We start from the raw sequence: 11545 nt of genomic DNA, 5'->3' as shown, positions 1-11545 counted from the left end.
ATGCCAAGTATTTGCTGTTTCTAGTTGCTTATGAATGTTCTCCTGTGAATAGCATATTTTTCCTTTTTTTTTTTCATTCCATAAACACATTAAGAAATGTATAAAACACTCAACAGATTAATTGATAATGACAATAATTGTTTGTTCCAGTTCTACATATTACAAACAACTTTTCACAACATTCTTTTGCAAACACAATGTTATAATGTCTGTCCATCGACGAGTAAGAAGACAGAATTACGTTATTATCCATAAACATTAAGAGACGAGAGAATACTCTCTCTGAAAAATAAGAATTTAAAAAAGGGTTGAAAGACTGAGATTCAACCTTTTTACTCACTGACTAATGGATTTGGCATTATTTTTATTTTGTCCCATACTAGAGGTACATTGTTTGTTTACTCAAAGCTATTTTTGAAAAGATGATGGTTATGTTTATTAAATCTATAAGTCACATGACTTATCAACAGACTGGTGAACTCGATGTGTAGAAATATGTCATTTATAGATGCATGTAGAAGTCCTGCATTCACATTTTCACTCTCGTAAAAGTACACAAGTATTAGTATCAGAATATATAAGTACCAAAGTAAAAGTATAACGCAGAGTGGTGTGTGTTCTATTACTGGATTATAAGTGTGCTTGTAAACAGTACCTCAGAGTTACGCTACAGTTTGGGGCTCTTCATAACGGGTGTAACGGGTCACGTGGATCCTGGCAGGACACCACTGCACCGGCCTCACTTCAGCATCTACATGAGAAGGAAAAATAAATAAATAAAAAACCGACTATGATACAAGACACCAACAACATAAGCCGCCTCAAACCGCCGCACAATCTCCCCACTTTCTGCTGCCGGTGGGTCGCGGTGCAGTTGATCCAGCGGAGAGATGGCGGTTTCACACAGCTGTCAAAGGGAATAGAGGTAACTGCCGAGGGGATCCTCGCCGGCTGCGGGGATCAGGATCGGGGGGGGGGGCTCGCTCGCTCCTGCTGCCTCTCTGCACTGGGAGTGGTCTTTCCTCTACTGGGGATTTGGCCAGCACTGAACATAATGCTCCCCCATTCAGCTACTCCTCTCTCAAGACATAAAAGTTAACAGGTGTTTAACGTCAGAAGGGTTTCATACGAGAGTCGTACAAATAGCCGGCGACAGGCAGCAGGGAGGGGTGATGGCTTAGAGGTTTGTTTTTTTTTTCTTTCTTTGCAGTATTGAAATAGTTCTGCAGTTTAGATTTGGAGCGACTGATGACATCTGAGGCTGCTGCAACAGACACACACAAGAGTGCAGGATCGTGTCTAAAACCAACATGTTGGGCTCAAATGAAGTAGTTGCAGTGCGTCACTATTGTGTGAAGTCAAACAAGCATCATATGTTTGGTCTTATGTAAAATAATCTACTTAACCTTGATTCTTAGCTTCATGATGCAAAGTACATTTTATATCTAGCATTCTGCTGCAATGTTTGAAAAGTGAGCTAACGTACATTTACTTTTTTTAAAATACAATAATAAATTGCTGGTCGTAGTTCGCTTCAAAAGAAAAGTAACACAAAAAAATGGATTACAAAGTTGTAGATATTCTCTTCTAGATAGACGATGCATCGATGAAACCATCGACAATTTCTGCTTTTGTCTGTTTATCATCAAAAATCTTTGTGTTTTGGGCAAGATATTCAAAGATGTCACGTTGGAAAACATTTCATACAGACTAAATTATTAATCTATTTGTGCAAAAAATAATCCATAGACCGATAGATAACTGCCCTAATTCAGTACACCTGTCAGAGAGGTAAATCTGTTATCTGCCAATAGATAAAGCTGGTCTGCTGCAGCTGCAGCCTGTGACACCCACTCCACCCAGAGCAAAGGCCCGTGACGTCTCAACTTCTAAATGATGCTTGACGTTTTCATAACTACGTCGACTCCGATGTTCAAAAAGTGGCATTCAACATGTGACGCGAAAGCTTTTGAAGGACGTCTTTATTTAGGCGTGAGTGGAGGAGAAAAAAAAAAGGGGGGGGGGGGGCGGTCACAGAAGACCTGAGCCGGCAGCCGAAGCCTCTTCAGGACCAGAGACGCCTTTCATGATGCGCTTGAGCTGCACGCATTATCTGTTGCGTGCCAGAGGGCGTCTGGAAGCTCGTTTGTCAGCACAGCAGAGCCGAAAAACAAACTATAAATCACGTCTGCACTATCTACACACATTAATTGGACTGTAACAGCGGGCTACCCCCCCCCCCCCCCCCCCACACACACACACACACACACACACACACACACACACGTCTGCTCCTGTGTCTGCAGTAATGCAACCATCGCTGAGATGTTTTGAATAGCTTCCAAGAGACGCAGGAACTTTTCTCCCCGCTCGTCTCTTGCTTCAATTTACTGTATTAAGTGTTCTGTCCCAAGGGCTCTTCCATGTAGTGCTCCATCGCATGCGAGGATGATTTTTCCTTCGGAGAGACGGTTCAATTGTAACTTAGGCGACTAAAAGCATACTTAAAGCTGGCAGTAACACCCCCCCCCCCCCCCCCCCCCCCCCCCCACCACCCCCTTATGTTCCTTCCACTTTCCAACGTTGAGGTTGATTAAGGGTGCTATCACCGTGGATCTGATATTTGGTGAGAAATCTAGAGGGCATTTTGGGAGCATTTACTGCAAATGACTCTTGGCAGTGCCCTCTCATGCATTGCTCCATCTGAATACAATTTGGCAGCTATTCTCACATAACAGGAGGGGGGGGGGGGGGGGGGGGGGGTGTATGGCGTGCTGTGTGCCTCCTTCTTCATACCAGCACGCAAGAAAGAAGAAGAAGAAAAAAAAAAATCAAGACCTGTCATGAACACACCCTGCAGAGAGGAGGGGAAACAGAGACGTTGCCCCAGCGACTGGTATGTTGCTGCTGCATCAGGCGTGATTTCTTCTTTCAAACACCAGATTACGGTTACAAGAAGTGGCAGCAAAAAGAGGGAGCCGGTGGCGGCGGCGGTGGGTGGGTGGGTGGGTGGAGGAGCAAACGTAATAGTCTTAATATGCCATTAAAGTTTATTTCTTTACTGGAAAGGTGGTGGGATTTTCACCCCCGGTGTTAAACCGGAGGAGAGCAGACAAAGAGTCTGGGGGCAGAAAAGGAATGGTGTCATTGTGGATAGAAAATATACCTTCTTCCCGGCAGGGCTATTATGAAGTGATCATCTCATCTTTCAATGCACAGCTTCTCGTCCTCACCAGCAGAGGGAGACGTCTGGTCCAACCACACCGACCCAGGTTCAAGCTTCATGCTGACTGTAAACACACACACACACACACACACACACACACACACACACACACACACACACACACACACACACACACACACACACACACACACACACACACGTTTATATAAACAGCAAAGTGTCTTTTTCATGTTTATTTCTCATTTTTATGGTTTACCCAATGTCAGGGCAGAAATAATTAATTGTTCCTCGAGTTATGTTCATACATAAAGTCATTATTTAGGTCATTTATTAAGCAGAAATATGAGGTTAAAAACAGGTTCCAGCTACTCAAACATGAAGATGTCCTGCTTTATACTATTGTAAATAGAATGTTTGGGGTTTGGACATTTGAGGACCTCTGGGATCATGTAATGGCCATTTGATCATCTATTATCAAAAAAGACTAAATGAGAATTAATAAAAAACAATTATTAAATCAAAATAATCCTGAGCTGCAGCTCTACTGTTTATGTATATTTCCTTTATTTATTGTATATTTTTTTTTATTTTTTCCAAATATGATTTAACATAAATAAAAAAAGACTAGAAATCAGGAATCACTGCAACAAAATGACCTTTTTCTACTTTTAAAAGGACTCCAGTAAGTTAAGTAATCCATGAATTATAATAAAAATGTATGCATGTTCAGAATGCAACAGTTCACTTCAATAAATCAAAGTCTCTTCTACTCAAAGTGTCAATCCTGAACATTTCACTGTTTGACTGAAAACAAAAGAATTGTGCCGAGTTCAGCAGTCTGGAGTCGTTTTGTTGATGCATGAGCTTCAAGTTTTCAGAGGTGTGTGCAAAGTTCCTTTTGTATGTGTTTACAATAGAGAACAACTGAAATAGAGCTTTTTTTTTTTCTGTGAATGTCGCCACAGACAGACACTCAGGATATATTTGTAGTATATAAACTGAGTGGGCAGTAAGCTCAATCATTGTGTTTCCGCCTTCAGAAATAGATAGAGACTTAAACGTTTGTTTAAATGAAAATATCACGTTAAAAGAAACATCAGTTTACAAAATGTAAAGCATCATTATAGATAGAACTGGATTAAATCAGCTCCACCTCAACTAACAACAACATTTAAGTACTGCTTACTGTAAAAGTTCTGTAATAATACTGAATACTATCATATTATACTGAGTACATATTGTACTGATGAGTACTTTTGATCCTTTAAGAACATGTTGTTGTTTTGTTTGTAGCATTTTGAATGCATAACTTGTACTATAATAGAGTATTTGAATGGTGGGTCTACTTTGACTTAAGTTAATAATCATTACGCTGCACATTCATTGGCTTTTATTACCGTCATCCCCTTTAAATGGCAAAGACAACCTGCTGGCATGAAACGTGCCACTAAATGTTACATTAATTTCAGAATTAAATCTCAGGAAATATGAGAACTATTTGGTTCAAGTTACTTATACGTTACCGTCTTTAGAGATATTATATAATAAGAATAGTAATAGTTTGCTTTTGAAGCTTATTCTAATGAATACATATGTAAATAAATATGTTTTCAGATGCTCACTTTCACTGTACTTTAAGTGTGAATCCCATCAAACCAGCGGTGTATCTGTTTTAAATGCCCCTGCAGTTGTCTGAATGAAAACCAAGCTGCTGTTTACATTTCCTGCCACTTACAGCTACTTACTGCTTATTACTCTTCCTCGCAGTGTGGTTACCAAAACACAGAGTAACCCGTGGAGCTCTGCTTGACATCACATTGATAGGCGCACACTGACTCACTTTGTTGGAGAATTGGCAGACAGATGTATTTATTTTCCATTTTTTTTTCTTCTCTCAGGGTAAAGCGGACTGTGTACGGGTCAGCGAGGCTGGTTTTAGGACAAAAGACAACAGTATAAAAGTAACGCATGCAAGGACACAGAGAGAGAGAGAAAAAAAAAGCCTCTACATGAGAATTTAAAAACGATTTGATGTACCACTTGTGTATTGGCCTTGGGAGGAATGAGTTTCTAAAGGGCAGAGTGTGTGAAAGTATCCAGACATGTCAGTGGTTTGTGCTTTTCCTTTTTCCTAGTTGTGTTTTCACTGTGTGGTGATCCAAGCTTTCATCCCCGAGGTCACATCCAGCCCCGAGACAATGCCACATAATGTCATCCAATTTACTTCCACTGAGCAGGACCATGCAGTTAAACCGACTGCGTTTAGTTGATTAAAATAAGTTAGAAAAGAAAAGAAAAGAAAGAAGAATCTGTCTTTGTTGCAGTACATAATTTCAATAATGCCCCAAAACCTAATAATAGTATTAATAGTGCAAGATCTATTGCACAGAGTGAAGTTCAGCGTGTTTTGACCCCAAAGGAAGATGTCAAACAGTGAAGATGAAGAGGTATGTTCAGTGGCCACTAGATGGTATAATATATGCACGCAACGGGTTTGCACGAGGTGACAGCAGCACTGAAGAAGGATTAATATTATGAGACATGTAGCCGATTTAAAAAATGTGTTTTCTTTATCATTCGTATGAAGTTGAGGACTACAGAGATCTTAATGAGCTTAATCATTTACGCACCACTTGTGTTGGTGCGTAAATATTACAAATAAAGTGACATTGAGGAGAGAAATTATTCATGTGTTTTACGGGTCAATGTTTAAAAACACACGATGGTTTAATCCGCCTTTTCATAGACTTTTGCCAGCAAACGCCACATGAATAAGGCCTCAAGCACCTATAGGAATAATGACACAGCTTCAAATAAAATTAAATATATACATTTAAAAAGCAATTTAGGTTGAAAAGTCAAAGTCGTTTGTCTCAAAAATCAGCTGTTACGCGCTCAGTCTGTTGGTTTATGGCGGGGCACGTGCAGAAAATACAACAAGTCTCAAAAGACTAATGCAAATTAAACACAGACAAAGCAACAACATAAACATCTGTTTCAATCATCTTCTGCACTGACGGAGCTTTTCTTTAGTTTTCGATTTTAATATTGTTTTCTTATCAAAGAAAAAACAAACAAGCAGTGGAACAGGTTAGCAGTAGTAAGATTATTATAATTATTACGGTGATTATCATCATTAGGCCTCCTATCATATTTATTATATTGAAATGATGTTGTAAATGTGTTATTTAATGCTTTATTTTATTAAACATCAGCATGCAGCACTGAAGCCATCAGGATGATTTACATCATTTATTTTAGACCTGATGAATTTCACTTAATACTTATTTAATACATTAAATCATTAAGTCAGATTAGCCCGGGGTTATTAAGTATAGCTGGTTAAATCAAATTAATACTGGTAAAGCAGGTGGAACAATTCCATCAAAACACTATTATAAGGAATAAAACATAAACGTTGACGAGCCTGTTGGATATAATATGAAGGAATGAATCCACCAAAGCCTCCACACAGACAGATTGTCAATTTGCCTAAATAATAGCGGCCTAATATCAATTTAATAAAATGTCCCTCACACGCGGTTGGCAAAGCAAAATCATTTTAACGTTATTTTCCAAAATATAGTGTTAAGAAGCATTTAAATTGTTAGTGGTTGAAGTCCGCTCTGTAGACTGGCGACGTGAAACACGGCAGAGGTCACGATCCGGATCTGCAGCAACAGATGTTGGTCCACTTACATCCCCGAAACAGAGCTGACTCCTACACCCAAAAAAAGCTGAATAATACTTAATAATGCTCATGCGCGCAATTTGTATCACGTTTAGAGATGTATAGTAAACAGAGGATCAACAGCGCGTAACAGACAACAAACAAGCTCTCCTTTTACGCAGCAAAAATGAAATCTGAGCATTAATTCTTATTTACAAATCAACTTATATGAAGTCAAATATTCTCATATTGAAAGAGATAATTCCAGGGAAGCCCTGTGTTTATGGAACGTTGCACAAGCGGTTCAAATATAAGTAGCTTTTCACCTGATATCAAAATATATGTGCCTCGTTTAATGAAACAGTTTCACGAGTCAACAGGAGGTTACAGCAAATGGTTGATTTCATATTTATATATTTATAAAAAAAGCAAAGAATTGGGTTTGTGCACACAGCTGAGGCCTACCTGGTCATGGCGATCCATGATGCAGGCCGCCAAGGAAGTGACAAGGATGTGACATCGATGACGTTTACGTTTAACAAAACGTGGAAATAGTAAATTGTTCAAAACCTGACAGGCGTCGGTCAGTGGCCAAAGTGTTAAAAACCGTAATGTTACGGGTTTACGCAAGGGACTCCCAGCAGAGCTGTTTGGATGGTGAAGGGTTAAAAAAAAAAAAAAAAAAAGATGACATATCCTACGAATTTATTGTCCTGATGCTGCATTCAAGTGATAGACGGAAAATGGGAGACAAGACTTTCCCGTTTTACTTTTCTACTGGTGTTGCTGCTGATTATGTGCTTCTTGATCTCAGACTTTTACGCACGAGACTTCGCCTTTTCTGACAAACTTTAAACATCATCAGCGCACAACATTCGGCACTTAAGCCAAATTAATCCTAAATTACAATGTACAGAACATTTAAATATCAGCCATGCAGAGATAAAGGCTGCCCTCCTGATCTGGAAGAACGTTTGGGTGAAACATTTGGAGTGGTTGCAACCTGCATGTCAGTTCAGCCGCCTGTTAAAAACTTCGACCAACATTTTATTTAACTTTTTCCCACCCGGTTGAAAGCAGCATGACGTAGTTTACAGTGGCCAATCGTGAAACGGCTTTCTTCCTCTCCGGGCCAATAGGAGGCGACGAGGAGTGCCTGCAGTGTCACAGGTGAGGGTGGATGGTAAAAAAAAAAAAATAGGGTGAAAAGGGCCGGAGACTGGAGTGAGCCCGGGCTGATGGCAGAGCTATGCGGAGGAGCAGCATCGAGTCTGCGGATGTAGCAGAATCTTTCCACGGCTTCTCCCGCTGGGATGCGACCAGGAACCAACACTGGGGGGAACATATGAGCCACAGCAGTGCTCCACGGAGGGAGTAGCCTAAAATGTGGATGAACTGACATTGAATCCTTGATCCGGACCGGTTAATTACTCAACTTGTAGACTCGAGCAACTTTTTTTTTTGAAAATGGCCGTTCGTGGCAACTCGCTGATGCCTTTCTCAATCCAAGCCATCCTGAACAAAAAGGACGACAGCCGACACTTGCCAGATTTGGACATGTGCTTCTCCAAGACGGCGTGCTGGAAAATATTTGGGGAGATGAACGGCGGGTCTCGGAGAGATGATGGGAAGGCTTGTGAGCCGACGGACCAGAAAAGCTACGACTCGGACTCGGGACTCAGCGACGACAACGACAGCAAGACTCCGGCCGTGTGCAAGTCGGAGAAAGACGGAGACAACGTGTCGGATGTCCCGGAGGAAAGTTTGCAGGAGGAGACGGACCACGAGTCTGCAGCTGCGGAAAATGCAAAGAGTGACAGTGAGCCCAACAATGCCACGGGTGAGTGGGACTGAAAGACTAATATGCAAAATATACACAAAGTAAAAATAAAGTGCAGCTCCTTGATTTGAATAAACTTTATCTCTAAAACAGACATGTCAAGAACCAAGTGCCCTGTCAATACTGCAGTTTAATACTGCTCGTACAGTTGTGCAGAATCGTGTGTGCTCTGATTGTGTTGTTGACTGATAGCAGGCCTGTTTGCAGAAGATATTTCATAGTTCAAAATCTCTCCGCATCTCTCCTGCACCTTTTTACGCACGGATTGTTCTAGTTTTACGCGCGATTATTAAAGGATACCCTCATTCATAAAGTCTGTAATGGTCCCATTTAACTTTGGACAATAGTTAAAAACGACAAGACCCACGCGGTTAATTGAAGCCTATTTTAAGGAAATAAACTCCAGCTCGTCCTAAATACACATATGCATATTGATCAAGCATTTCTAAGTGTGCACACTTATATGAATTCAGATTTTTTTCCCCTTTGTCCCGCACCGATCTCATATTTAACCAGCACGCGCGATTCTAGCTGTATTTGAATAACAAACAAATACAGGAATTGACTTGCATGTTCCATCTGCGTGTCTCCCTCTCCCAGACTCCAGCACCCTGGACGATAAGAGCCTGGACCAGCCCAAACAGCGGAAAAAGCGCTCCAGGGCCGCCTTCTCTCACGCGCAGGTCTTCGAGCTGGAGCGTCGCTTCAACCACCAGCGGTACCTGTCCGGGCCGGAGCGGGCGGACCTGGCGGCCTCCCTGAAACTCACAGAGACTCAGGTCAAGATCTGGTTCCAGAACCGCCGGTACAAGACGAAACGTCGCCAGATGGCCGCAGACCTGATGGCGTCGACCCCGGCGGCCAAGAAGGTGGCGGTGAAAGTTTTGGTGCGGGACGACCAGAGACAGTACAGCCCGGGAGAGATCCTGCGGCCCCCGCTGCTCTCCCTGCAGCCGTCCTACTATTACCCCTACGCCTACTGCCTCCCTGCATGGACACTCTCTGCATGTGCGGGGAACCAGTGAGAACTCTGTGACTGTATTTATTCATTTTTGTTTGATTATATTGCTCCTAGGAAATCAAACTAACTAGACGTATTTTCTGACAAGAGGATGAGACCCGATGGGACTAATCTGCTCATCTGCCTCGTCGTGTTGCTCCAGGCCAGACCACGGGTTCCCAAACTGTTTTCACATCCTCAAATACTTCCAAACGACTCCGGAGGAACCCCGTTCAAGAAGACATTTCTTATGATTATGGCTATCAAATCATACTGTTGGTGAGCGGGGAGAATGGACCTTCTTTTACAATGTCAGTATATTAACCTCTGAGGAGTGACAAGGCAATAACTTTGAAGTATTCCTCTCTTTGCGCGGGAGACCCTCAAGGACCTCTGAAGCCCCCCCGGACCTCACTTTGGGAACCGGCGGCCTGAACAGGCTGAACATGTCACCTTATGTTGGTTTATATTTTACATGCGCCTTCCTACCTCTGCAGTGATTTGGAAATAGGCATATTCCATTGACTTTTCATATAACTGTCTCAGTTACAGGTTGTGTTTTTTTTTTCTTGCTGTGTTTGCAAAGGTAAGATATTTCAGCACTTTTGAGCTATATACGTTACATTACTTCAATGTAAAATGCATTTTAGTGTCGGGATGAGAGGAGGCGGTCTCGTGTGTTATTGGCCTAAAAGTGATCTCGTGGCAGGAAGCAGGCTATAAAACAGGCCTACTTCTAATTGAAATGTACATTGTGTTATTTGTGTAAAATGACTGTTTTAGATCGAAAAAACCCCATTAAAACATATCAGGCATTACTTTCATTTGGATGCAATTTCATTTTAAGGGTTTTTATTACCAAGTGTAACGTTGGAACGCGGACGTTTTACCAACAATTATAATAACTAACACATGCACTATTTAATGAAGCACTGGATTACAAATTACGTTTTAATTTGACAACTCAGTGACAGAGAAAAAAAAACTAAAATACATCAACTATAGAGCGTAAAATCATAACTCTGCTACAACCTGGCTTTTTACAATCCTCGCTTTCTTGTACAAACTTGATGTTTTGCGCTTCTCTTTTCTGAACAAAGTAATCTGGAGGTTTAAATAAAAGAACCATTGGAGGGCATATAAGACTGAAATGGCTTATAAATAACTCTTTAATACATTTAGGACCGCTTTTTTGTATTTTGGGAGCAAACAAGCCAAATATGCAGTAACTACGAGCTTTATCCTGCGCACTTTCTCTAGTAAAACCACTTTATTATTATTATCGAAACTTAAGCTTTTACCACCTGAACTTCCCCATGCTGTTCGTGCTGCACACTCACTGTACACACCTTGTAGGTGTCATCTGGGCCACCATGGCTTTCTTCCCAAACACACCTGTCAAACAATGATGAATTGCTCTGTGATTCCCGGACAGGGCAAACTGACAGCTACCTTTAGGGCTGCATGTCAACACAAGGAGAGGAGTATTCCGGGGTTAAGGAGGCCCACGTCACTGCGCCTTTAAGTTGGCAGATCGTAAACAATATATTTTTGTCAAAAGGGAAAATACTTTAAGCTCGCTTTCCTAATTTTAGGCTTAATACTGGAATTGAAGTATTACGGGAGTATGCTATTCTGTCTCCACTAGCCGCCTGGTAAGTCGGGGTCAGTGGGGAGCTGCCGTACATCAGCCATCCATCTTTTTTGGCCTTAAAGAATACCTACATCCCTTGCACACTTATACAGTCTGCTGCTGTTTAGTGGGAATATTAAAAATGTTTTATGTGTGAGGTCAGGGGGAAATACAGAAGAAAGGTGTCCAAGTAATCCCAAGTGTCACTTCTATAA

The 11545-nt window shown here is 41.4% G+C and overlaps 1 protein-coding gene across 1 annotated transcript; it reads left to right on the top strand.

Moving 5' to 3' along the window:
• The first annotated feature begins 8077 nt into the window (after window positions 1-8077).
• On the top strand, window positions 8078-10503 carry nkx3-2 (NK3 homeobox 2). Its single transcript, XM_068715523.1, has 2 exons — window positions 8078-8697; window positions 9298-10503. The coding sequence occupies exons 1-2, from the start codon at window positions 8325-8327 to the stop codon at window positions 9720-9722; spliced, it is 798 nt and encodes a 265-aa protein (XP_068571624.1). The 5' UTR covers window positions 8078-8324; the 3' UTR covers window positions 9723-10503.
• Window positions 10504-11545: the final 1042 nt, after the last annotated feature.

This window comes from Cebidichthys violaceus, unplaced genomic scaffold (genome assembly GCF_023349555.1).
Source record: "Cebidichthys violaceus isolate CVI_PGR_0920_01 unplaced genomic scaffold, fCebVio1.0.p SCAF_2, whole genome shotgun sequence".
Lineage (NCBI taxonomy): Eukaryota > Metazoa > Chordata > Actinopteri > Perciformes > Stichaeidae > Cebidichthys > Cebidichthys violaceus.
This window is presented reverse-complemented; position numbering and strand designations above follow the sequence as displayed.